The sequence below is a fragment of the Catharus ustulatus genome, chromosome 35 (genome assembly GCF_009819885.2).
Source record: "Catharus ustulatus isolate bCatUst1 chromosome 35, bCatUst1.pri.v2, whole genome shotgun sequence".
NCBI classification, from domain to species: Eukaryota; Metazoa; Chordata; class Aves; order Passeriformes; family Turdidae; genus Catharus; species Catharus ustulatus.
The window spans coordinates 1272883-1300242 of NC_046255.1; the positions used below are offsets into that span (position 1 = coordinate 1272883).

Below are 27360 nucleotides of genomic sequence, written 5' to 3' on the forward strand. Positions count from 1 at the left end.
TCCTCACAGTGGATTTGGTCGTCCTTGTACTGCCTGTCCTCAATCCCAATAATGCCCAAAAAATCCCAAAAAATTCCCAAAAAAATCCCAAAAAAATCCCAAAAAAATCCCAAAAAATCCCCAAAAAATCCCAAAAAATTCCCAAAAATTTTTGGGGTCCCCCTCCCCAAATTCTGGGGTCCTCGCAGTGGATTTGGTCGTCTTTGCACTGCCTGTCCTCAATTGCAAAATTCCAAAAAATCAAAATAAAATTCCTAAAAAACCCAAAAAAAATCCCAAAAAATCCCCAAAAAATCCCAAAAAAATCCTAAAAATCCCCCAAAAAAATCCCAAAAATTTTTGGGGTCCCCCTCCCCATAATTTGGGGTCCTCACAGTGGATTTTGTAGTCCTTGTACTGCCTGTCCTCGATGGCCGTCACGTAGAGCGTGGCGCGGTCGGGGAAGATCAGCCCGTCCGGGGTCTGAAAAAATGAAATAAAAATTTAAAATTTTTGGGGTTTTTTTTGGGGATACCTAAAATTTTTAGGGTTGGTAAAAAGTGGGAGAGGGGTTTAGAAATTTGGGGGGATTTTTGGGGTTTTTTTTGGGATTTTTTTAAAATTTTTTTAATTTTTTTGGGATTTTTGGGGGAACTTTTTGGGATTTTTTTGGGGATTTTTTTAGGATTTTTTTTAAACTTTTTGGGATTTTTTGGGGGAATTTTTGGGATTTTTTTTGGATTTTTGGGGTGAATTTTTGGGATTTTTGGGATTTTTAGGGTGAATTTTTGGGATTTTTTGGGGGAATTTTTGGGATTTTTGGGGTGAATTTTTGGGATCTTTGGGGTGAATTTTTTGGGATTTTTTTGGGGAATTTCTGGGATTTTTTTGGTATTTTTGGGGTGAATTTTTGGGGATTTTTTGGGTGGATTTTTTTGATTTTTAGGGTGAATATTTGGGATTTTTGGGACTGAATTTTTGGGATTTTTGGGTGAATTTTTGGGATTTTTGGGGTGAATTTTTCTGGATTTTTAGAGTGAATTTTTTTATTTTTAGGGTGACTTGGGATTTTTGGGGTGAATTTTTGGGATTTTTGGGCTGAAGTTTTGGGATTTTTGGGGTGAATTTTTTTTTATTTTTGGGGTGAATTTTTGGGATTTTTTTTGGGATTTTTAGGAATTTTTGGGGTGAATTTTTTTGATTTTTTGGGGACTTTTCCCTGACAATTTTTGAGATTTTTCCTGGGATTTTTGGGGTGAATATTTGGGATTTTTGGGGTGAATTTTTTTGGATTTTTGGGGTGAATTTTTAAGATTTTTAGGATTTTTGGGGTGAATTTTTAGGATTTTTGGGGTGAATTTTTGGAGTTTTTGGGGTGAATTTTTGGGATTTTTGGGATTTATCCTGACATTTTTGGGGTGAATATTTGGAGTTTTTGGGGTGAAATTTTTTGATTTTTAGGGTGAATTCCCAGGATTTTTGGGGTGAATTCTTGGGATTTTAAGGCTGAATTTTGGGGGTCTTTGGGTGCATTTTAACCCCAATTTTTGTCCATAAATCCAATTTTCCAGCACCATTTTGGGTGATTTTTGAGTTCTGGTTCCTGAGAATTTTTGAGATTTCTCCTGGGATTTTTGGGGTAAACTCCCAGGATTTTTAGGGTGAATTTTTGTGATTTTTGGGGCTCTCTGGCTGCATTTTAACCCCAATTTTTGTCGATAAATCCGATTTTTAGGCACCGATTTGGGACGTTTTTGGCTTTCATTTCCTAAAGATTTTTGAGATTTTTCCTGGGATTTTTGGGGTGAATATTTGGGATTTTTGGGGTGAATATTTTGAATTTTGGAGCCTCACCAGCCACTTGTCCCTGGCATAGATGACAGTGTTGAGCATGGACTCATAGAACAGACAATATCCCATCCACTCGCTGATGATGATGTCGACTTTCTCCACCGGCAGCTCCACCTCCTCCACCTTGCCCTTGATGATGGAAACCACTGAGAAAAAAAAAATTAAAATTGGGAAAATTTGGGAAAAATGGAAAAAATTTAGGTTTGGGATTATTTGGGAATTTTTTTGGATTTTTTTGGGATTTTTTTGGGGATTTTTTGGGATTTTTTTGGATTTTTTTTGGATTTTTTTTTGGATTTTTTTGGGGTTTTTTTTGAATTTTTTTGGGATTTTTTGGGGGTTTTTTTTTAAATTTTTTGGATTCTTTTGGGATTTTTTTTTATTTTTTTGGGATTTTTTTGAAATTTTTTTGAATTTTTTTTTACTTTTTTGGGATTTTTTGGGGGTTTTTTTTGGATTTTTTGGGGGTTTTTTGGGGGTTTTTTTGGGGTTTTTTTAAAATTTTTTTGGATTTTTTTGGGGATTTTTTGGGATTTTTTTTGGGATTTTTTTGGGGTTTTTTTGGGATTTTTTTTTGATTTTTTTGGATTTTTTTTTAGTTTTTTCAGGTTTTTTTGGGGGTTTATTTGGTTTTATTTTAAACTTTTGGGGTTATTTTTAGGAGTTTATTTGAGTTTTTGGGGGTTATTTTTTGGGATTTTTTTGGGATTTTTTGGGGGTTTTTTTGGAATTTTGTTGGGTTTTTTTGGGATTTTTTTGAGGTTTTTTTGGATTTTTTTTGGATTTTTTTCAGGTTTTTTTAGGGGTTTATTTGGTTTTATTTTAAATTTTTGGGTTTATTTTTAGGGGTTTATTTTGGTTTTTTGGGGGTTATTTTTTGGGATTTATTGGGATTTTTTTTTATTTTTTTGGGATTTTTTTTGGATTTTTTTGGGATTTTTTTGGATTTTTTGGGGATTTTTTTGGGATTTTTTTTAATTTTTTTTAGGTTTTTTTAGGGGTTTATTTGGTTTTATTTTAAATTTTCAGGGTTATTTTTAGGAGTTTATTTTGGTTTCTTGGGGGTTATTTTTAGGGATTTACTTGTTTTTTTTTTTAATTTTTGGAGTTATCTTCAGGATTTTTTACTGGTTTTTGGGATTATTTTTAAGGATTTATTTGGGTTTTTGGGAGATTTTTTTAGGGATTTTTTTTGGTTTTTGGGGGTTGTTTTAAGGGCTTTATTTGACTTTTTAAGGTTATTTTTAGGATTTTATTTGGGTTTTTTGGTTCTTTTTGTTTTTTATTTTTTATTTTTGGGGGTTTTTTTAGGAGTTTATTTGGGTTTTTTATTTAATTTTAGTGGGTATTTTTAGGAATTTTTGAGGTTATTTTTAGGGGTTTTTGGGGATTTTTTTTTAGGGGTTTATTTGGGTTTTTTTCCAAATTTTAGGGGGTATTTTTAGAGATTTTTTTGGGCTTATTTTCAGGTATTCTTTTGGTTTTTGGGGTTATTTTTAGGGATTTATTTAGATTGTTTTGGAGGGTTATTTTCAGGATTCTTTTTATTTGGTTTTTTTTGATTTTTTTAGTGGTTCATTTGGAGTTTTTTATTTTTTTGGGGTTATTTTTAGGGATTTTTTTGGTGTTTTTTGGGCAGTTTTTAGGCTGTTTTGGGGCTGGTTTTGGTGTTTTTTTTGTTGTTTTTGGGCTGGTTTTGGCTGTTTTTTGGTGTTTTTCATTTTTTTTGGCTGTTTTTGGGATGTTTCTGGAAGTTTTAGGATATTTTTGGTGGTTTTGGGGTAATTTTTGGTGTTTTTTGTTGTTTTTGTCTCACCATGGTCCAGTTTGTTGGCCTTGACGATTTTCACGGCGTAGTCGGAGATGCTCGAGCACTCGATCTGGGGAGGGGGAGAGGGGCAAAAATCACCCAAAATTCACAAAAATCCACCCAAAATAATCCAAATTCACCCAAAATAATCCAAAATTCACAAAAATCCACCCAGAAAAACCCAAATTCACCCAAAAATCCCCCAAAATCCACCCAGAATGACCCAAAATCCACCCAAGGATCCCCAAATCTGCTCCAAACTCCCCCAAATTTTGCCCAAACTTCCTGAAACTTTTCTCAAAAATCCCAAAATCTCCAAAATCCCCCAAAATCCCTCCAGGACCTCCAAAATCTCCCCCAAAATCCCTCAAATCCCCCCCAAAAATCCCCAAAATCTGCTCCAAACCCCTCAAAATTTTACCGAAAATCCCTCAAATTTTACCCAAACTCCTCCAAATTTTGCCCAAACCCCCAAAAATTTTCCTCAAAAATCCCAAAATCTCCACAATCCCCCAAATTCCTCCCAAAATCCTTCCAGGACCTCCCAAATTTCCCCAAAATCCCTCAAATCTCCCCAAATCTCCCCCAAAAATTCCCAAATCTGCTTCAAAATCCCCGAAATTTTACCGAAATTCCCCCAAATTTTGCCCAAACTCCCCAAACTTTGCCCAAACCCCCAAAAATTTTCCTCAAAAATCCCAAAATCTCCAAAATCCCCCAAAATCCCTCCAGGACTCCCCAAAATCCCTCGAAAAATCCCTCAAATCTCCCCCAAATCAGCCTCGAACCCCCCAAAATTTTGCCGAAAATCCCCAAAAATCCCTCAAATTTCCCCCAAATTTCTCCCAAACTCCCTCAAATTTCTCCCAAACTCCCAAAAATTTTTCTCAAAAACCCCAAAATCTCCAAAATTCTCAAATTTCTCCCAAATTCCCTCAAGAACAGCTCAAAAATCCCTCAAATCTCCCCCAAAACTCCCCCAAATCTGCTCCGAATCACCCAAAATTTTACCAAAAATCCCCCAAAATTCCCCCAAAATCCCTCAAAATTCCCCCAAACTTTGCCCAAACCCCCTCAAATTTTTCCCAAAAATCCCAAAATCTCCAAAATCCCCTAAATTCGTCCCAAACTCCCCCAAATTTCCCCCAAAATCCACCAAAATCCCTCAAATCTCCCCCAAAAAATCCCCAAAATCAGCCCCAAACCACCCGAAATTTTGCCGAAAATCCCAAAAAATTCCCCCAAATTTTCCCCAAACTCCTTCAAACTTGTCTCAAAAATCCCAAAATCTCCAAAATTCCCCAATTTTCCCCCAAATTCCTTCCAAGACCCCCCCAAAATCCCCCCAAAAATCCCCAAAATCAGCCTCGAACCCACCGAAAATTTACCGAAAATCCCCAAAAATCCCTCAAAATTCCCCCAAATTTTCTCCAAATTTCTCCCAAACTCCCTCAACTTTTCCTCAAAAATCCCAAAATCTCCAAAATCCCCCAAATTTCTCCCAAAATCCTTCCAGGACCTCCCAAATCTCCCCCAAAATCCCCCAAAACTCCCCCAAATCAACCCCAAATCCACCCAAAAATCCCCAAAATCTTCTCTGAAATCCCCAAAATTTTACCGAAAATCCCCAAAAATCCCTCAAAATTCCCCCAAATTTTGCCCAAACTCCCCCAAAATCTCCCCAAACTCCCTCAAATTTTTCTCAAAAAACCCAAAATCTCCAAAATCCCCCAAAATCCCTCCAGGACCCCCCAAAATCCCCCTCAAATTTCCCCCCAAAATCCCCAAATCTCCCCCAAAAATCCCCAAAATCAGCCCCGAACCCCCCAAAATTTTGCCGAAAATCCCTCAAAATTCCCCCAAATTTTGCCCAAACTCCCTCAAATTTTTCTCAAAAACCCCAAAATCTCCAAAATCCCCAAAAATCCCTCCAGGACCTCCCAAAACTCCTCTGAATCTGCTCCCAAAATCCCTCAAATCACCCCCAAAAATCCCCCAAATCTTCTCCGAAATCCCCAAAATTTTGCCAAAAATACCCCAAAATTCCCCCAAATTTTGCCCAAACTCCCTCAAATTTTCCTCAAAAATCCCAAAATCTCCAAAATCCCCCAAATTCCTCCCAAAATCCCTAAAATCTCTCTCAAAATTCCCCCTAAAAATCCCTCAAATCTCCCCCAAATCAGCCCCGAACCCCTCAAAATTTTACCGAAAATCCCCAAAAATCTCTCAAAACTCCCCCAAATTTTGCCCAATTTTTTCTCAAACTCCCTCAAGTTTTTCTCAAAAATCCCAAAATCTCCCTAATCCCCCAAAATCCCTCCAGGACCCCCAAAATCCCCCCCAAATTTCCCCCAAAATCTCTTAAATCACCCCCAAATCAGCCCCAAATCCACTCCAAACCCCCCGAAATTTTACCGAAAATCCCCCAAATTTTGCCCAAACCCCCCCAAAATCTCCCAAATTTTTCTCAAAAATCCTAAAATCTCCAAAATCCCCCAAATTCCTCCCAAAATCCCTGCAGCACCCCCAAAATCCCCCCAAAAATCCCTCAAATCTCCCCAAAATCTGCTCCAAACCACCCAAAATTTTACCGAAAATCCCCAAAATTCCCCCAAATTCCCCCCAAATTTCTCCCAAACTCCCTCAAATTTCTCCCAAACTCCCTGAAATTTTTCTCAAAAATCCCATAATCTCCAAAATCCCCCAAAATCCCTCCAGGACCCCCAAAATCCCCCCCAAATTTCCCCCAAAATCCCCCAAAAATCCCCCAAATCAGCCTCGAACCCCCCAAAATTTTACCGAAAATCCCCCAAAACTCCCCCAAATTTCACCCAAACTCCCCCAAATTTCACCCAAACTCCCTCAAATTTTTCTCAAAAACCCCAAAATCTCCAAAATTCTCAAATTTCTCCCAAATTCCTTCCAGGACCCTTCAAATCCTCTCCAAATCTCCCCCAAAATCCCCCCAAAAATCCCCAAAATCAGCTCCGAAATCCCCAAAATTTTGCAGAAAATCCCCAAAAATCCCTCAAATTTCCCCCAAATTTCACCCAAACTCCCCCAAAATCCCCCAAACTCCCTCAAATTTCCCTCAAAAATCCCAAAATCTCCAAAATTCTCAAATTTCCCCCAAATTCCCTCAAGAACAGCTCAAAAATCCCTCAAATCTCCCCCAAAACTCCCCCAAATCTGCTCCGAACCACCCAAAATTTTGCCAAACATCCCTCAAAATTCCCCCAAATTTCACCCAAACTCCCCCAAACTTTGCCCAAACCCCCAAAAATTTTCCTCAAAAATCCCAAAATCTCCAAAATCCCTTAAAATCCTTCCAAGACCTCCAAAATCTCCCCCAAAATCCCTCAAATCCCCCCCAAAAATCCCCAAATCAGCCCCGAACCCCCCAAAATTTTACCAAAAATCCCTCAAAATTTCCTCAAATTTTGCCCAAACTCCCTCAAATTTTCCTCAAAAATCCCAAAATCTCCAAAATCCCCCAAATTCCTCCCAAAATCCCTAAAATCTCTCTCAAAATTCCCCCTAAAAATCCCTCAAATCTCCCCCAAATCAGCCCCGAACCCCCAAAAATTTTACTGAAAATCCCCCAAATTTTGCTCAAACTCCCCCAAAATCTCCCCAAACTCCCTCAAATTTCTCTCAAAAATCCCAAAATCTCCAAAATCCCCCAAATTTCTCCCAAATTTCCTCAAGGACTTCCCAAAACTCCTCTGAATCTGTTCCCAACTCCCCAAAATCCCCCCAAAAATCCCCAAATTCTGCTCCAAACTCTCCCAAAATCCCTCAAATTTTCTCCAAATTTTGCCCAAATTTCCCACAGTTTTTGCCTAAACTCCCTAAAATTTTTCTCAAAAATCCCAAAATCTCCAAAATCCCCCAAAATCCCTCCAGGACCTCCCAAATCCCTCCAAAAATCCCCAAAATCTGCTCCAAAAATCCCCAAAATTTTACCGAAAATCCCCAAAAATCCCCCAAATTTTCCCCAAACTCCTTCAAACTTCTCTCAAAAATCCCAAAATCTCCAAAATCCCCCAAATTTCTTCCAAAATCCCCCCCAAAATCCCTCAAATCCTCCCCAAAATCCCCAAAATCAGCTCCGAAATCCCCAAAATTTTACCGAAAATCCCCAAAAATTCCCCAAATCAGCCCCAAAACTCCCCCAAATTTCCCCCAAACCCCCCCAAACTTTGCCCAAACCCCCTGAATTTCGCCCCCAATCCGTTGCTCACCCCGATGACCCTCCTGGCGCCGGCCTTGGCAGCGAACATGCAGAGGATGCCGGTGCCGCTGCCCACGTCCAGCACCACCTTGTCCTTGAACAGGTGCCGGTTGTGGAACATGGAGTTGCGGTAGGTGAGCGTGCGCACCTCGTCCTTCAGCATCTCCTGGGGGGGGGAAAAAAGGGAGAAAATTATTTGGGGGGAGGTAAAATATAGCTGGGGGGTGTGGAAATATAGCTGGGGTTCAGAGAGTTGGCAAAAAACCCGAAATTTCCAGGGAAATCTGGCAAAATTTGATGAATTTTGAGCAAAATTTGGCAATTTCGGTTCAAAAATGGTTCCTAAAAATTCACCTGGGAACCCAAAATTTACCTGGGGAACCTTGAAGTTCACCTGGGGAACCTTAAAATCCACCTGGAATTTAAGGAGTTGGTAAAAAAACCCCAAATTCTCAGTGAAATCTTTCAAAATTTGATGAAAATCCAGCAAAAATTGGGGATTTTTGAGTAAAATTTGGGGATTTTGGATCAAAATGGTTCCTAAAAATCACCTGGAAAGTCCAAAATTTACCTGGAAAACTTAAAATACACCTTGGGAATCTGAAAATGTACCTGGAGTTTATGAAATTGGCAAAAAAAACCAAAATTCAGAGAAATTCTGATGAGATTCCAGCAAAATTTGGGGAATTCGGATCAAAATTGTCCCTAAAAATCACCTGGAAACCCAAAATTTACCTGGGGGAAACAAAAATCACCTGGGGGAACTTAAAATACACCTGGGGGATTTGAAAATATATCTGGGGTTTGTGGGGTTAATAAAAAACCTGAAATTCCCAGGGAAATGTGGCAAAATTTGATGAAATTCCAGCAAAATTTGATGGAAATCCAGCGAAATTTGGGGATTTTGGATCAAAATGGTTCCTAAAATTCACCTGTGGGACCCCAAAATTTATCTGGGGAACCTTAAAATACACCTGGGGAACCCCAAAATCCACTTGGGGGACACCAAAGTTTACTTGGAGTTCATGGAGTTGGCAAAAAACCCCAAAATTTAAAAAAATTTTGATGAAATTCCAGCAAAATTTGATGATTTTTGAGTAAAATTTGGGGATTTTGGTTCAAAATGGTTCCTAAAATCCCATCTGGAAACCCAAAATTTTCCTGAGGGACACAAAAATTTACCTGGGGGAACTTAAAATACACCTGGGGGATTTGAAAATGTACCTGGGGTTTATGGGGTTAATAAAAAACCTGAAATTCCCAGGGAAATGTGGCAAAATTTGATAAAATTCCAGTGAAATTTGATGATTTTCGAGCAAAATTTGGGGATTTTGGATCAAATTGATTCCTAAAAATCACCTGGGAACCCCAAAATTTACCTGGGGGAACTTAAAATCCACCTGGAGTTTATGGAGTTGGCAAAAAACCCCAAAATTTAAAAAAATTCTGATGAAATTCCAGTGAAATTTGATGAATTTCGAGTAAAATTCGGGGATTTTGGATCAAAATTCCACCCAAAATTCCCAAAAATTCCCCAAAAATTCTCTTTAATCCCCCTAAAAATAAATCCATAATTAATTTTAAATTAATTACAGATAATTTTGGGTTGATTTTAATCAATTTTGGGTAAATTTTGGGTTTTTTTGGTTAAATTTTGGGTGTTTTTACCTCGTGGATGTTGACGCGAGCGCAGGAATCGAACCCAAAAATCCCCAAAAATCCCCAAAAAATTCACTTTAATCCCCCTAAAAATAAATCCATAATTAATTTGAGATTAATTACAGATAATTTTGGGTAAAATTTGGAAAAATTTTGGGTAAATTTTGGGTTTTTTTGGCAGTTTTTACCTCGTGGATGTTGATGCGAGCGCAGGAATCGAACCCAAAAATCCCCAAAAAATTCCCAAAAAATTCCCTTTAATCCCCCTGAGAATAAATCCATAATTAATTTGAGATTAATTACAGATAATTTTGGGTTCAATTCAATAAATTTTGGATAAATTTTGGGTAAATTTTGGTTAAATTTTGGTTTTTTTTGGCAGTTTTTACCTCGTGGATGTCGATGCGAGCGCAGGAATCGAACCCAAAATTCCCCAAAAAAAATCCCAAAAAATTCACTTTAATCCCCCTAAAAATAAATCCTTAATTAATTTGAGATTAATTACAGATAATTTTGGGTAAAATTTGGAAAAATTTTGGGTTTTTTTGGTTAAATTTTGGGTGTTTTTACCTCGTGGATGTTGATGCGAGCGCAGGAATCGAACCCAAAAAATCCCAAAAAAATCCCAAAAAATTCACTTTAATCCCCCTAAAAATAAATCCATAATTAATTTTAAATTAATTACAGATAATTTTGGGTTCAATTCAATAAATTTTGAAAAAATTTTGTGTAAATTTTGGGTTTTTTTGCCAATTTTTACCTCGTGGATGTTGATGCGAGCGCAGGAATCGAACCCAAAAATCCCCAAAAAAATCCCCAAAAATTCCCTTTAATCCCCCTAAAAATAAATCCATAATTAATTTGAGATTAATTACAGATAATTTTGGGTTCATTTTAATAAATTTTGGAAAAATTTTGGGTAAATTTTGGGTTTTTTTGGCAGTTTTTACCTCGCGGATGTCGATGCGAGCGCAGGAATCGAACCCAAAATTCCCCAAAAAAATCCCAAAAAATTCACTTTAATCCCCCTAAAAATAAATCCATAATTAATTTTAAATTAATTACAGATAATTTTGGGTTCATTTTAATCAATTTTGGGTAAATTTTGGGTTTTTTTGGTTAAATTTTGGGTGTTTTTACCTTGTGGATGTTGATGCGAGCGCAGGAATCGAACCCAAAAATCCCCAAAAAAATCCCAAAAAATTCACTTTAATCCCCCTAAAAATAAATCCATAATTAATTTTAGATTAATTACAGATAATTTTGGGTAAAATTTGGAAAAATTTTGGGTGAATTTTGGGATTTTTTGGCAGTTTTTACCTCATGGATGTTGATGCGCGCGCAGGAATCGAACCCAAAAATTCCCCAAAAAAATCCCAAAAAATTCACTTTAATCCCCCTAAAAATAAATCCATAATTAATTTTAGATTAATTACAGATAATTTTGGGTTTAATTCAATAAATTTTGGATAAATTTTGGTTAAATTTTGGATTTTTTTGGCAGTTTTTACCTCGTGGATGTCGATGCGAGCGCAGGAATCGAACCCAAAAATTCCCCCAAAAAATCCCAAAAAATTCACTTTAATCCCCCTAAAAATAAATCCATAATTAATTTTAGATTAATTACAGATAATTTTGGGTTCAATTCAATAAATTTTGGAAAAATTCTGTGTAAATTTTGAGTTTTTTTGGCAGTTTTTACCTCGTGGATGTTGAAGCGAGCGCAGGAATCGAACCCAAAAAATCCCAAAAAATCCCCAAAAAATTCACTTTAATCCCCCTAAAAATAAATCCATAATTAATTTTAAATTAATTACATATAATTTTGGGTTCATTTCAATCAATTTTGGGTAAATTTTGGGTTTTTTTGGTTAAATTTTGGGTGTTTTTACCTCGTGGACGTTGATGCGAGCGCAGGAATCAAACCCAAAAATCCCCAAAAAAATCCCAAAAAATTTTCTTTAAACCCCATGAGAATAAATCCATAATTAATTTTAAATTAATTACAGATAATTTTGGGTTTAATTCAATAAATTTTGGGTAAATTTTGGGTTTTTTTGGCAGTTTTTACCTCGTGGATGTTGATGCGAGCGCAGGAATCGAACCCAAAAATCCCCAAAAAAATCCCAAAAAATTCACTTTAATCCCCCTAAAAATAAATCCATAATTAATTTTAGATTAATTACAGATAATTTTGGGTAAAATTTGGAAAAATTTTGGGTGAATTTTGGGATTTTTTGGCAGTTTTTACCTCATGGATGTCGATGCGAGCGCAGGAATCGAACCCAAAAATTCCCCAAAAAAATCCCAAAAAATTCACTTTAATCCCCCTGAGAATAAATCCATAATTAATTTTAGATTAATTACAGATAATTTTGGGTTCATTTTAATCAATTTTGGAAAAATTTTGCGTTTTTTTGGTTAAATTTTGGGTGTTTTTACCTCGTGGATGTTGATGCGAGCGCAGGAATCGAACCCAAAAATCCCCAAAAAAATCCCAAAAAATTCACTTTAATCCCCCTAAAAATAAATCCATAATTAATTTTAAATTAATTACAGATAATTTTGGGTTTAATTCAATAAATTTTGGAAAAATTTTGTGTAAATTTTGGGTTTTTTTGGCAGTTTTTACCTCATGGATGTCGATGCGAGCGCAGGAATCGAACCCAAAATTCCCCAAAAAAATCCCAAAAAATTCACTTTAATCCCCCTAAAAATAAATCCATAATTAATTTTAGATTAATTACAGATAATTTTGGGTTCATTTTAATCAATTTTGGGTAAATTTTGGGTTTTTTTGGTTAAATTTTGGGTGTTTTTACCTCGTGGATGTCGATGCGAGCGCAGGAATCGAACCCAAAATTCCCCAAAAAAATCCCAAAAAATTCACTTTAATCCCCCTGAGAATAAATCCATAATTAATTTTAGATTAATTACAGATAATTGTGGCAGGTTTTACCTCGTGGATGCCAAAGTGGGCGTAGGAATCGAAGTAATAATCCTTGGAGGTCATGTCCTCGGCCGAGGGTTTGGCGCTGCCCTCGGGGGGAGCCGAGACCTGGGGGATAAAAAAAATTAGAAAAATTCAAAATAATTAATTAAAAAATCATTAAAAAGTTGAGAGTTTGGGGGGATGGGGATAAAAAAGGGATAAAAATTCAAAATAATTCGTTAAAATCTCAAAGAATCCCCAAAGTCCAGAGAGAAATACAAAATTCCCAAGGAAATTCCATTAAAAATCTTATTTAGAATCCCATTAAAATGCCATTAAAATCCCATTAAAAATTTTATTAAAATCCCATTAAAAACCCCACTCAAATCCCATTAAAAATCCCATTAAAATCCCATTAAAATCTCAAAAAAACCCCATTAAAATCCCACTAAAATCTCATTAAAATCCCATTTAAAATCCATTAAAAATCCCATTAAAATTCCATCCAAAATCCCAATGAAGTCCCATTAAAAATCCCACTAAAACCCCACTAAAATCCCATTAAAAATCCCATTAGAAATCCCACTGAAATTCCATTAAAAATCCCACTAAAATTCCATTAAAAATCCCATTAGAAGCCCACTAAAATTTCATTGAAATCCCATTAAAAATCCCCATAAAAACCTCATTAAAAATCCCATTAAAAATCCCATTAAAAATTCCACTAAAACCCCACTAAAAATCCCATAAAAATCACATTCAATCCCACCAAAATCTCACTAAAATCCCACAGAAATCCCATTAAAAATCCCAACAAAATTCCACTGAAACCCCACTAAAATCCCATTAAAACCCCACTAAAATCCCATTAAAAATCCCATTAAAAATCCCATTGAAAATCTCATTAAAATCCCATTAAAAATCCCATTAAAATCCCATTAAAATCTCAAAAAAATCCCATTAAAATCCCACTAAAATCTCATTAAAATCCCATTTAAAATTCATTAAAAATCTCATTAAAATTCCATCCAAAATCCCAATGAAGTCCCATTAAAAATCCCACTAAAACTCCACTAAAATCCCATTAAAAATCCCATTAAAAATCCCATTAAAAATCCCACTGAAATTCCATTACAAATCCCATTAGAAGCCCACTAAAATCCCACGAAAATTTCACTGAAATCCCATTAAAAATCCCAATAAAAACCTCATTAAAAATCCCATTAAAAATCCCATTAAAAATTCCACTAAAACCCCACTAAAAATCCCATAAAAATCGCACTAAAATCCCATTAAAAATCCCTTTAAAATTCCATCAAAACCCCATTGAAATCCCTTTAAAAATCCCATTAAAGCCCCACTAAAATCCCATTAAAATCCCATTAAAATTCCATTATTAAACACCATTGAAAATCTCATTTAAATTCCATTAAAATCCCATTTAAATGCCATTAAAAATCCCATTGAAAAATCCCATTAAAGTCCCACAAAAATCCAACTAAAAATCCCACTAAACTCTCATTAAAATCCCATTAAAATCCCATTAAAAATCCCATTAAAATCCCATTAAAAATCCCATTAAAATCCCACTAAAATCCCCATTAAAAATCCCCAAAAAAATTCCATTAAAAATCCCACAAAAATCCCATTAAAGTTCCAAAAAATTCAATTAAGATCCCATTAAACTCTCATTCATTTCCCACTGAAATCCCATTAAAAATCCCATTAAAATCTCCTTAAAATCCCATTTAAAAATCCCATAAAAACCTCACTGAAATCCTATCAAAAACCCCATTAAAACCCAGTAAAATTCCCATTAAAATCCCACTAAACTCCCACTAAAATCTCATTGAAATCCCATTAAAAATCCCACTGAAATCCCATTTAAATTCCATTAAAATCCCATTAAAACCCCATTGAAATCCCATTAAAAAATCCCACTGAAATCCCATTAAAAATCCCATTAAAATTCCATTAAAATTCCACTAAAATCCCATTAAAATCCCATTGAAAATCCCATTAAAATCCCATTAAAATCTCATTGAAATCCCATTAAATATCCCACTGAAATCCCATTTAAATTCCATTAAAAATCCCATTAAAACCCCATTAAAATCCCACTAAAATACCACTAAAAATCCCATTAAAAACCCCATTAAAATCCCATTAAAACCCCACTAAAATCCCATTAAAATCCCACTAAAATTCCATTAAAATTCCACTGAAACCCCCCAAAATCTCATTAAAAATCCCACAAAACCCCACTAAAATCCCATTAAAATACCATTAAAAATCCCACTAAAATCCCACTAAAAATACCATAAAAATCACATTCAATCCCACCAAAATCTCACTAAAATCCCACAAAAATCCCATTAAACCCCAATAAAATCCCATTAAAAATCCCATTAAAAAATCCCAAAAAAATCCCCCAAAATCCCAAAAAATCCCATTAAAAATTCCATTAAAAATCCCATTTAAATTCCATTAAAATTCCATTTAAAATCCCACTAAAATCCCATTTAAAAATCCCACTAAAATCCCATTAAAAATCCCATTGAAAATCCCATTAAAATCCCTTTAAAAATCCCATAAAAATCACATTCAATCCCACTAAAATTCCACAGAAATCCCATTAAAAATCCCATTAAAAATTTCACTAAAACCCCCCAAAAATCCCATTAAAAATCCTAAAAATCCCATTAAAAAATCCCAAAAATCCCATTAAAAATCCCATTAAAATCCCATTAAAATCTCAAAAAAATCCCATTAAAATCCCATTAAAATCCCAAAAATCCCATAAAAATCCCACTAAAATCCCATTAAAAAATCCCAAAAAATCCCATAAAATCCCAATAAAAAATCCCAAAAATCCCATAAAAATCCCACTAAAATCCCATTAAAAAATCCCCCAAAATCCCATAAAATCCCATTAAAATCCCATTAAAAATCCCCCAAAATCCCAATAAAATCCCATAAAAATCCCATAAAAACCCCACTAAAAATCAAAAAAAAATCCCATAAAAATCCCAATAAAAATCCCAATAAAAATCCCCAGAAACCCCAAAAATTCCTGAATTTTTTGGGGCATTTTTTGGGATTTGGGGTTTTTTTGGGGGGGAGAAATTTTGGGATTTTGCCTCCAAATTTTGGGGAATTTTTAGGGGAATTTTTGGGGTTTTTTTTTTATTTTTGGGATTTTTTTCTGAGATTTTTGGGGTTTTTTTCTGGAATTTTTTGGGATTTTTTTCCTAAAATTTTGGGATTTTTTTTTTAATTTTTGGGGTTTTTTCCCTTCAAATTTTGGGATTTTTTTTCTGGGATTTTGGAATTTTTTCCCTCAGATTTTGGGGTTTTTTTAATCCAAATTTTGGGGTTTTTAATCTGAATTTTGGGTTTTTTAATCTGAATTTTGGGTTTTTTAATCTGAATTTTGAGGTTTTTTTAATCTGATTTTTGGGGTTTTTTTAAATCCAATTTTTGGGATTTTTAATCTGATTTTTGGGGGTTTTAATTTGAATTTTGGCGTTTTTTATAATCCAAATTTTGGGTTTTTTAATCTGAATTTTGAGGGTTTGAAATCTGAATTATAGGGTTTTAAATTTTAATTTTTGGGGTTTTTTTCCTCCAAATTTTGGGGTTTTTTTAATCTGAATTTTGAGGTTTTTAATCTGATTTTTGGGTTTTTTTAATCTCAATTTTGGGGTTTTTATTTTGAATTTTGAGGTTTTTTAATCAAATTTTTTTGGGTTTTTTCCTCCAAATTTGGGGTTTTTAAATCTGAATTTTGGGTTTTTTTAATCTGATTTGAGGGGTTTTTAATTTGAATTTTGGGGGTTTGAAATCTGAATTTTGAGGTTTTTTTTATTTGAATTTTGGGGTTTTTTTAATCCAAATTCTGGGTTTTTAAATCTGAATTTTGGGGTTTTTTTAATCTGAATTTTGAGGTTTTTAATTTGAATTTTGAGGTTTTTTTAATTTCAATTTTGGGTTTTGTAATCTGAATTTTGGGGTTTTTTAATCTGAATTTTGAGGCTTTTAATTTGAATTTGAGTTTTTTTAATCTGAATTTTGGGGTTTTTTTAATCCAAATTTTGAGGTTTTTAATTTGAATTTTGAGGTTTTTTTAATTTCAATTTTGGGTTTTGTAATCTGAATTTTGGGGTTTTTTTAATCCAAATTTTGGGGTTTTTTTAATCTGAATTCTGAGGTTTTTAATTTGAATTTTGGGGTTTTTTAATCAAAATTTTTGGGGTTTTTTAACCAAAATTTGGGGGTTTTTTAATGGGAATTTTTTTGTTTTTTAATCCAATTTTTGTGTTTTTTAAGGGAATTTTGGGGTTTTAATCAGAATTTTGGGCTTTTATTCAGATTCTTTGGTTTTTTTAATGAGAATTTGGGGGTTTTAATGAGAATTTGAGGTTTTTAATGAGAATTTTGGGGTTTTTTAATGAGAATTTGAGGTTTTTATTCAGAATTTTTTGGTTTTTAATGAGAATTTGGGGTTTTATTCAGAATTTTGAGCTTTTTTATGGGAATTTTGCTGTTTTTAATCAGAATTTTGGGGGTTTTTAATGAGAATTTGAGGTTTTTAATCAGAATTTTTGGGGTTTTTAATCAGAATTTTGATATTTTTAATCAGAATTTTGGGGGTTTTTAATGAGAATTTGGGGGTTTTATTCAGATTTTTGGGGTTTTTAATGAGAATTTTGGGTTTTTTTATGGTAATTTTGCTGGTTTTAATCAGAATTTTGGGGTTTTTTAGTGGGAATTCTGTTGTTTTAATGGGAATTTTACTGTTTTTAATCAGAATTTTGATGTTTTAATGGGAATTTTGGGGGTTTTAATCAGAATTTTGCTGGTTTTATTCAGAATTTGGGGGTTTTTAATGAAAATTTGGGGGTTTAATCAGAATTTTGGGTTTTTTAATGAGAATTTTGGGGGTTTTAAATCAGAATTTGGGTTTTTTAATGAGAATTTGTGGTTTTTAATCAGAACTTGGGTTTTTAAAATGAGAATTTGGGGTTTTTAATCAGAATTTTTGGGGTTTTTAATGAGAATTTGGGGGTTTTTAATCAGAATTTTGGGGTTTTATTCAGAATTTTGGGGTTTTTAATGAGAATTTTGGGAATTTTTTTAAGGGAAATTTGCTGTTTTTAATGAGAATTTTGGGGTTTTTAATGAGAATTTTGCTGTTTTTATTCAGAATTTGGGGGTTTTTAATGAGAATTTGGGGTTTTAATCAGAATTTTGCTGGTTTTAATGAGAATTTTGGGGTTTTAATGGGAATTTTGGGGTTTTATTCAGAATTTTGGGTTTTTTAATGAGAATTTGAGGTTTTTAATCAGAATTTTGGGGTTTTTAATCAGAAATTTGGGGGTTTTTTAAGGGAATTTTGCTGTTTTTAATGAAAATTTGGGGTTTTTAATCAGAATTTGGGGGTTTTTATTCAGATTTTGGGTTTTTTTAATGAGAATTTGGGGGTTTTTAGCAATATTTACATCTTCCCGAGGCGGCTGCAGGCTCATCCCGTTAGCCAGGGTGGCTACAAAACTCTGGGGAAAGAGGAACGGAGAGATGTCACCCCAGGGACCCCAAAAACGGGGTGGGGGGGACAAAAATGGGATTTTGGGGGGAAAAAATGGGATTTTGGGGGGTAAAAATGGGATTTTGGGGGGGAAAATTGGGATTTTGGGGGGTAAAAATGGGATTTTGGGGGGTAAAAATGGGATTTTGGGGGGGAAAAATGGGATTTTGGGGGGTGAAAATGGGATTTTGTGGGTTAAAAATGGGATTTTAGGGGTTAAAAATGGGATTTTGGGAACCTAAAATGGGATTTTGGGGGGGAAAAATGGGATTTTGGGAACCTAAAATGGGATTTTAGGGGCTAAAAATGGGATTTTGGCGGGAAAAATGGGATTTTGGGGGGGAAAAGTGGAATTTTGGGGGTTAAAATGGGGTTTTGGGGGGGAAAAATGGGATTTTGGGGGGTAAAAATGGGATTTTAGGGGCTAAAAATGGGATTTTAGGGGTCTGAAATGGGGTTTTGGGGGCTAAAAATGGGATTTAAGATCCCAAAATTGGGGTTGAAGACCCTAAAATGGGATTTTAGGGGCCAAAAATGGGATTTTAGGAGTCTGAAATTGGGTTTGGGGTCCCAAAAATGGGATTTTAGGGATCTGAAATGGGGTTTTGGGGGCAAAATTGGGATTTTGGGGGCCAAAAATGGGATTTGGAATCCCAGAATTGGGGTTGAAGACCCTAAAACTGGATTTTAGGGACCTAAATTGGAATTTTAGGGGTCTGAAATGGAGTTTTGGGAGTCAAAATTGGGATTTTGGGGGCCAAAAATGGGATTTAGGATTCTAATATGGGTTGGGGGGAGCCTAAAATGGGATTTTAGGAACCTAAATTGGGATTTTAGGAACCTAAAATGGGGTTTTAGGGGCTAAAAATGGGATTTTGGGGGCCAAAAATGGGATTTTAGGGGTCTGAAATGAGGTTTGGGGTCCCAAAAATGGGATTTTAGGGGTCTGAAATGGGATTTTGGGGGCTAAAAATAAGATTTTAGGGGTTAAAAATGGGGTTTGGGGTCTCTAAAATGGGTTTGGGGTCCCTAAAATGGGGTTGAGGACCCTAAAAAGGGATTTTAGGGACCTAAATTGGGATTTTATGAACCTAAAATGGGGTTTTAGGGGCTAAAAATGGGATTTTTAGAGGTTAAAATTGGGTTTGGGGTCCCAAAATTGGGGTGGGGGTCCCTAAAATGAGTTTGGGGTCTCTAAAATGGGGTTTGGGGGACAATAAATTGAGATTTTAGGGGTCAAAAATGGAGTTTTGGGGACAAAAATTGGGATTTGGAATCCCAAATTGGGGCTGGGGGTCCCTAAAATGGGATTTTAGGGATTAAAAATTGGGTTTGGGGTCCCAAAATTGGGGTTTGTGTCCTTAAATTGGAATTTTGGGAACCTAAAATTGGAATTTTGGGGTGGCTGGGGGAATCATGACCCCAATTTGGGGGGGATTCAAATCCCAAATTTTGGGAATTTTCGTGAATTTTGGGGGGGGGGTCTCAGCCCAAATTTTGGGGTCACCCCCAGATTTTTGGGGGAGCTCCAGCAGCTCCCCCCATCAATCACGACATCCCCTCAATATCGCGACAGGCCCCGCCCCTATCGCCTCCCCCACAAAAAAAAAAAATTAGATTTTTTTAAATTTTTTTTTTTTTAGGGGGGTCCGGACCCTCCACGTGGCTCTTGAGTCACGCGGACCCCCCAAAAAATTCGCTTTTAGACCCCAAAAATCGCCCCCAGACCCCAAAAATCGCTCGGATCCCCCCCAAAAATGAGCCCAGACGCTCAAAATTCACCCCTAGACTCATTAAAGTCTCCTCCAAGCCCCAAAATTTCCCTCAAAAATGCCCCAAAGTCGCCCCCAGACCCAATTTAACCCCTCAGGCCTCACCGAGCCCCCTCAGAGATTCCCCCTCAAAAATCTCCTCAAATCCCCCAAAACCTCCCTAAAACCCCCTCAGAGCCCCCCCAAACCTCATTAAATCCCCCCCAAACCTCATTTAAAAACCCAAACCTCACTAAAAAACCCTAAATCTCATTAAAAACCCCCAAATTTCATTTAAAACCCCCAAAATCTCATTAAAACCTCCCGGCCCCCTCAGCGGCCCCTCAGCGCCGCCCCCCCCCCACAGCTCTGAGGGCCCCTCAGAGCCCCCCCCCCCCCCCCCCCCCCCCCCCATCTCCCGAGCCCCTTCCGAGCTCATTTTCCGCCTGTTCGGGGTCGTTTTTCCCTCAGGCCCGGCGGATTTTTGCCCGATTTCGCCGTTTTTTCCCTCATTTTCGCCGCTTTCCCGCGGAGCCCCGCTCACCTCCATGATACAATTGGCCGCCTCCGCCATCTTGTGAGCGCGAGGAGCGGCCCCCACCCCCCTTTCCTTTTATAGCGGGGGCGGGGCCGCCGCGCGCCCCCCGCCTCTCCCCATTGGTTGGCGATTCCCGGTTGCCGCAGTCTGATTTGACAGTGGTGATGCCAATCAATAATAAACCACGCCCCACAGCGCTGATTGGATCATCTAATCAGCGAAACCACGCCCACAAGGTGGCGGGGTCAAAGCTCGTTTTCTGCGCGTTGATTGGTCGGGAGATGTGTCAATCATAGAGCCACGCCGGCTCGCTTAGCGCCGCCTAGCGGGCGAGGCGATCATTACAAATTCCATTTTAAAATCCCCAAAAAATCAAAAAAAAATCCGAAAAAATCCCCCAAAAATCACAAAAAAATCACAAAAAAATCCACTAAAAAATCACAAAAAAATCACCCCAAAAATCCCTAAAAAAGTCTCCAAAAATTCCAAAAAATCTTCCAAAAAATCCCCCAAAAATCCCTAAAAATCTGTAAAAAAATCACCAAAAAAATCACTAAAAATCACCAAAAAAATTCCCCCAAAAACCCCGAAAAAAATCCCCCAAAAATAAAAAAAAAATCCAAAAAAATCTCCCCCAAAAAAATCTCCAAAAATCCCCCATAAAACCCCGAAAAAAATCCCCCCGAAAAATCCCAAAAAAAAATCCCCAAAAAACCCCCCCAAAAATCCCCAAAAAATTTCAAAAAAAATCCCAAAAAATCTCCCCAAAAAATTCCAAAAAATCCCCCAGAAAATCCCAATAAACCCCCCCAAAAATCCCCCAAAAAATCCCAATAAAACCCCCCAAAAATCCCAAAAAAAAATCCAAAAATAAACCCCCCAAAAATCACCCAAAAGTTTCAAAAAAAATCCCAAAAAATCCCCCCCAAAAATCCCAAAAAAACCCCAAAAAAATCCCAAAATTTCCCAAAACTATCCCAAAAAATCTGCAAAAAAAATTGCCAAAAAATCCCCGAAAAACCCTCCAAAAAATCCCAAAAAATCCCCCAAAAAATCCCAAAAAAATCCCCAAAAAATCCCAAAAAACCCCAAAAAAATCCCAAAAAACCCCCAAAAAAATCTCAAATAATCCCCTAAAAAATAAAAAAAAATCCCCAAAAAAATCCCAAAAAATCCTCAAAAATCCCAATAAACCACACACAAAAATTTTTACAAACCAAACCTTTATTAAACTTTCCATACAAAAAGAGGAGACCCCAAAACCTCCCAAAATTTGGATTTTTTGGGGTTTTTTTTGGGGTTTTTGTCACCAGTCTGGGCTCCCAAAGCGCCCCAGCAGCTCCTGCTGAGCCTCCAGGTCCTTCTGAACCTTCCGGCGCATGTAGAAAATGGGGCAGTCCCGGCTGGGGAGGAAAAAATTGGGATTTTTATTTGAGATTTTTATTGGGGATTTTTATTGGGGATTTTTTTGGATTTTTTGGGAATTTTTTTTATTTTTTGGGGTTTTTTTGGGATTTTTTTTGGATTTTTTTGGGGTTTTTTTGGATTTTTCAGCATTTTTTCTGGGATTTTTTTATGGTTTTGTGGAGATTTTTTGGGATTTTTTGGGGATTTTTTTGGGATTTTTTGGGGATTTTTTGGGATTTTTTTGGGGGATTTTTTGGGTATTTTTTAAGATTTTTTGGGGGATTTTTTGGGATTTTTTTTGGGATCTTTTTATGGCTTTTTGGGGATTTTTTTGGATTTTTTTGGATTTTTTTGGATTTTTTTGGGATTTTTTGGGGATTTTTTTGAGATTTTTTTTGGGATTTTTTGGGATTTTTTTTGGGATTTTTTTGGGGATTTTGGGGGATTTTTTTTGGATTTTTTGGCATTTTTTTCCGGGATTTTTTTATGGTTTTTTGGGGATTTTTAGGGATTTTGGGGGTATTTTTCAGGGGTTTTTGGGGGATTTTTTAAGGTTTTTTGGGGATTTTTTTTTGGGTTTTAAGGGATTTTTGGGGATTTTTGGGGGATTTTTTTTAAGATTTTTTGGGGATTTTTTGGGGGTTTTTTGGGATTTTTTGGGGGATTTTTTTGGGATTTTTTTTGGGTTTTTTAGGGATTTTTGGGGGATTTTTCGGGGTTTTTTGGAATTTTTTTGAGGATTTTTTGGGGATTTTTTTGGGATTTTTTAGGGATTTTTGGGGGATTTTTGGGGTGTTTTTTGGAATTTATTTGAGGATTTTTTGGGGATTTTTTGGGGGATTTTTTGGGATTATTTTGGGATTTTTTTGGGGATTTTTGGGGGGATTTTTGGGGAGATTTTTTTTTTTTTCCGGCATTTTTTCTGGGATTTTTTTTTATTTTTTGGGGGGTTTTTTTGGGGGGAATTCAGGTGACACAGGTGTGACACAGGTGACACAGGTGACACAGGTGACACAGGTGACACAGGTGACACACAGGTGACACAGGTGAGGTGACACAGGTGACACAGGTGACACAGGTGACACAGGTGACACACAGGTGACACACAGGTGACACACAGGTGACACAGGTGACACAGGTGACACAGAGGTGACACAGGTGACACAGGTGACAGGGAGGTGACACTCACCTGGTACAGAGGACATCCTGGAGCAGGGAGCCCTGGCACCGCTGGGGGGGTTTGGGATGGGACAGGTGTGACAGGTGTGACACAGGTGACACAGGGAGGTGACACAGGTGACACAGGTGACACAGGTGTGACACAGGTGACACAGGGAGGTGACACAGGTGACACAGGTGACACAGGTGTGACACAGGTGACACAGGGAGGTGACACAGGTGACACACAGGTGACACTGAGCTCACACAGGTGACACAGGTGACACACAGGTGACACACAGGTGACACAGGTGACACACAGGTGACACAGGTGACACACAGGTGACACAGGTGACACTCACCTGGTGCACAGCACATCCTGCAGCAGGGAGCCCTGGCACCGCTGGGGGGGCTTGGGATGGGACAGGTGTGACACAGGTGACACAGGGATGGGACAGGTGTGACACAGGTGACACAGGTGTGACAGGGAGGTGACACAGGTGACAGGGAGGTGACACAGGTGACACACACCTGGTGCAGAGGACATCCTGGAGCAGGGAGCCCTGGCACCGCTGGGGGGGTTGGGATGGGACAGGTGACACAGGTGACAGACAGGTGACACAGGTGACACAGGTGACACAGAGGTGACACAGAGGTGACACAGAGGTGACACAGAGGTGACACAGAGGTGACAGGGAGGTGACACACAGGTGACACTCACCTGGTGCACAGCACATCCTGGAGCAGGGAGCCCTGGCACCGCTGGGGGGGTTGGGATGGGACAGGTGTGACAGGGAGGTGACACAGGGATGGGACAGGTGACACAGGGAGGTGACACAGGTGACACAGGGAGGTGACACAGAGGTGACACTCACCTGGTACACAGGACATCCTGGAGCAGGGAGCCCTGGCACCGCTGGCATTGGCTCCACAGGCGGGAGAAGCTTCGCTCCAGGTGCCAAACCTGGGACACCTGGGGGGGAAACAACAAAAATCCCAAATTTGGGAAACTAAAAATACCAAAAATTACAAATTTGGGATCTCAAAAAACACCAAAAATTCCAAACTTGGGAAATTGAAAATACCAAAAATCCCCAAATTTGGGAAACAGAAAACACCAAAAATCCCAAATTTGGGATCTCAAAAAACACAAAAATCCCAAAACTGGGAACCCAGAATCACCAAAAATTGCAAATTTGGGATCTCAAAAATCACAAAAATTCCAAATTTGGGAAATCAAAAACAACAAAAATCCCAAATTTGGGATCTCAAAAAACACAAAGAATTCCCAATTTGGGAAACCAAAAACATCAAAAATTCAAAATTTGGGACCCAAAACCAACAAAAAACACAAATTTGGGATCTCAAAAACAACAAAAATCCCAAATTTGGGAAACTAAAAACATCAAAAATCCCAAATCTGGGAAAACAAAAATCACAAAAAAATCCCAAATTTGGGATCTCAACAAAAAAATCCCAAATTTGGGGAACCAAAACCACCAAAAATCCCAAATTTGGGATCTCAAAAAACAGAAAAATCCCAAATTTGGGAAAACAAAACCAACAAAAATCCAAAATTTGGGATCTCAAAATCACCAAAAATCCCAAATTTGGGAAACTAAAAAACACCAAAAATCCCAAATTTGGGAAACTAAAATCACTAAAAATCCCAAATTTGGGAAAACCAACCCAACAAAAATCCAAAATTTGGGATCTCAAAATCACCGAAAATCCCAAATTTGGGAAACCAAAAACAACAAAAGTCACAAATTTGGGAAACTAAAAATACCAAAAATCCCAAATTTGGGATCCCAAAAAACACAAAAATCCCCAAATTTGGGATCTCAAAAAACAGAAAAATCCCAAATTTGGGAAACCAAAAATACAAAAATTGCAAATTTGGGAAACTAAAAATACCAAAAATTCTGAATTTGGGATCTCAAAAACACCAAAAATCCCAAATTTGGGATCCCAAAATCACAAATAATTCCAAATTTGGGAAACTAAAAACACAAAAATTCCAAATTTGGGAAACTAAAACCAACAAAAATTCCAAATTTGGGAAACCAAAAAACACAAAAAATTCCCAATTTGGGAAACAAAAAACACAAAAATTCCAAATTTGGGAAACCAAAAACAACAAAAATCCCAAATTTGGGATCTCAAAAATCACCAAAAATCCCAAATTTGGGAAACCAAAAAACAACAAAAAACACAAATTTGGGAAACAAAAATACCAAAAATCCCAAATTTGGGAAATCAAAAATACAAAAATCAAAAATTTGGGATCTCAAAAATGACAAAAATCCTGAATTTGGGAAACCAAAAACAACAAAAATCCCAAATTTGGGAAAACAAAAATACCAAAAATTACAAATTTGGGAAACCAAAAACAACAAAAATCCCAAATTTGGGAAAACAAAAATACCAAAAATTACAAATTTGGGATCTCAAAAATCCCAAAAATCCCAAATTTGGGAAAACAAAAGTACCAAAAATTACAAATTTGGGATCTCAAAAATACCAAAAATTCCCAAATTTGGGAAACCAAAAATACCAAAAATCCCAAATTTGGGATCTCAGAAACAACAAAAATCCCAAATTTGGGAAACCAAAAGTCACAAAAAATTCCACATTTGGGAAGCTAAAAATACCAAAAATCCCAAATTTGGGATCTCAAAAAGCACAAAAATCACAAATTTGGGATCCCAAAAACACCAAAACCCCAAATTTGGGAAACCAAAATTCCTAACTTGAATCCCAAACCCCCAAAACTCCAAAATTTTGCCCCAAAATCCCCAGATTTTGTCCTCAAAACCCCCAAATTTTTGCCCCAAAACCTCAAATTTTTACCCCAAAATCCCCAAATTTTTGCTCCAAATCCCCAAATTTTGACCCCAAACCCCCAAATTTTACCCCAAAATCCCAAATTCTTGTCCCAAAATCCCAAATTCTTGTCCCAAAACCCCGAAATCCCCAAATTTTCCCCAATTCCCCCCCCACCTCTTTCTGGTAGAGCTCGGACTCCCTCTGGCGGCAGAAATCGCAAACTGCACCTGGGGGGGGAATTAATGATGGGGTTGTTAATTAATTAGGGCTGGAATATTTAATTAATTAAGGCTGGGCTTGTTAATTGGGGCTGGGTTCATTAATTAATTAGGGCTGGGGTCGTTAATTAGGAAAAAAAGTTTCAATTTTTGGTGATCCCAGACAAAATTTTTGATTTTTTTGGGTCATTTTTGGCCGTTTTGGCCCCGTTTTTTTTTTAAATTTCAGATAAATTAGCCCTGGAGATGATTAATTAATAGCTAATTAACACAGGAATCATTAATTAGGGCTAGACTCATTAATTAGATAAAAGAATTTCAATTTCTGATGATCCCAGACCCCATTTTTCTGGTTTTTGGGTCGTTTTTGGGTCGTTTTTGGGTCGTTTTTGGCCGTTTTGGCCCCGTTCTTTTTTTAAATTTCGTGTTAATTTCGCCCTGAAGATGATTAATTAATAGTTAATTAGCACTGAGCTCATTAATTAGATAAAAGAATTTCAATTTTTAATGAACCCAGACCCAATTTTTCTCTTTTTTGGGTCATATTTGGGTCATTTTTGGCCGTTTTGGCCCCATTTTTTTTTCAAATTTCGTGTTAATTTCGCCCTGGAGATGATTAATTAGAGATTAATTAACACTGGGATCATTAATTAGGGCAGAACTGACCGTGGTGGGGCAGCAGGGCCCTGCAGCCCACGCAGCTGCTGCGCTTGGAGGTGAAGGCCGAGAGCGCCCCGGCCTTGGCGGTCAGGAGGGTTTTGCACCGCGTGTGTTCCCCCTCTGCAAGGAAAATTTGGGGTCAGAAAGGTGTCAAAAAATTTAAAAAAACCATAAAAAAAAATCCCTAAATTTTTGGGGTTATGGGAAGGTCAAAAATCTCAAAAATTTCCACTCAAAAAGTCAAAAAAAAGCAAAAAAATCTCATTTAAAAAGCCTCAAACAGCCCCAAAACAACCCCAAAAATCCCCCCAAAAAAACCTAAATTTTGGGTTTATAGGAGTCCCAAAAATCAAAAAAATCCCACTCAAAAATCCCAAAAACCAAAAAAAAAATCCCACTCAAAAAACCCAAATTTTTTGGTTTCTGGGAGGCCCAAAAACCGCAAAAATCCCCCCAAAAATCCCACTAAAAAAAAACAAAAAACAAAAAAAATTCCACTCAAAAAATCCCCAAAAACCCCCAAAAAATCAATTTAAAAACCCCCAAAAACCCTCAGAAATTTGGGATTTCTGGGAGCCCCAAAAACACCAAAAATTGCCCCAAATTCCACCCCCAAACCCCCCCGGACTCGAGGGTTTTGTTCCCCCTCTGGAACAAAAATTTGGGGTCAGAAAGGTCCAAAAAATTTAAAAAAACCATAAAAAAAATTCCCAAATTTTTGGGGTTATGGGAAGGTAAAAAAAATCA

At 36.8% G+C, this 27360-nt stretch overlaps 2 protein-coding genes across 3 annotated transcripts in view; both read right to left on the bottom strand.

Moving 5' to 3' along the window:
* Nucleotides 1-20398, bottom strand: part of PRMT1 (protein arginine methyltransferase 1) — a 35057-nt gene extending 14659 nt beyond the window's left edge. Inside the window, exons 1-7 of one of the 2 annotated variants that reach the window (XM_033083992.1) lie at nucleotides 20348-20395; nucleotides 17967-18020; nucleotides 12493-12591; nucleotides 7885-8040; nucleotides 3647-3710; nucleotides 1834-1976; nucleotides 375-462 (exon numbers count right to left, since the gene is read on the bottom strand). In XM_033083992.1, coding sequence (XP_032939883.1) covers nucleotides 375-462; nucleotides 1834-1976; nucleotides 3647-3710; nucleotides 7885-8040; nucleotides 12493-12591; nucleotides 17967-18020; nucleotides 20348-20377 — 634 coding nt within the window. In that variant the 5' untranslated portion in view covers nucleotides 20378-20395. Of the gene's footprint in view, nucleotides 1-374; nucleotides 463-1833; nucleotides 1977-3646; nucleotides 3711-7884; nucleotides 8041-12492; nucleotides 12592-17966; nucleotides 18021-20347 lie in introns of both variants that reach the window. The other variant, XM_033083993.2, reaches the window with a different exon arrangement.
* Nucleotides 20399-21549: 1151 nt separating this feature from the next.
* POLD1 (DNA polymerase delta 1, catalytic subunit) overlaps nucleotides 21550-27360 on the bottom strand; it is a 49085-nt gene continuing 43274 nt past the window's right edge. The window contains exons 24-27 of the mRNA XM_033084036.1: nucleotides 26620-26733; nucleotides 25910-25962; nucleotides 23782-23879; nucleotides 21550-21744 (exon numbers count right to left, since the gene is read on the bottom strand). Coding sequence (XP_032939927.1) covers nucleotides 21648-21744; nucleotides 23782-23879; nucleotides 25910-25962; nucleotides 26620-26733 — 362 coding nt within the window. The 3' untranslated portion in view covers nucleotides 21550-21647. The remainder of the gene's footprint in view (nucleotides 21745-23781; nucleotides 23880-25909; nucleotides 25963-26619; nucleotides 26734-27360) is intronic.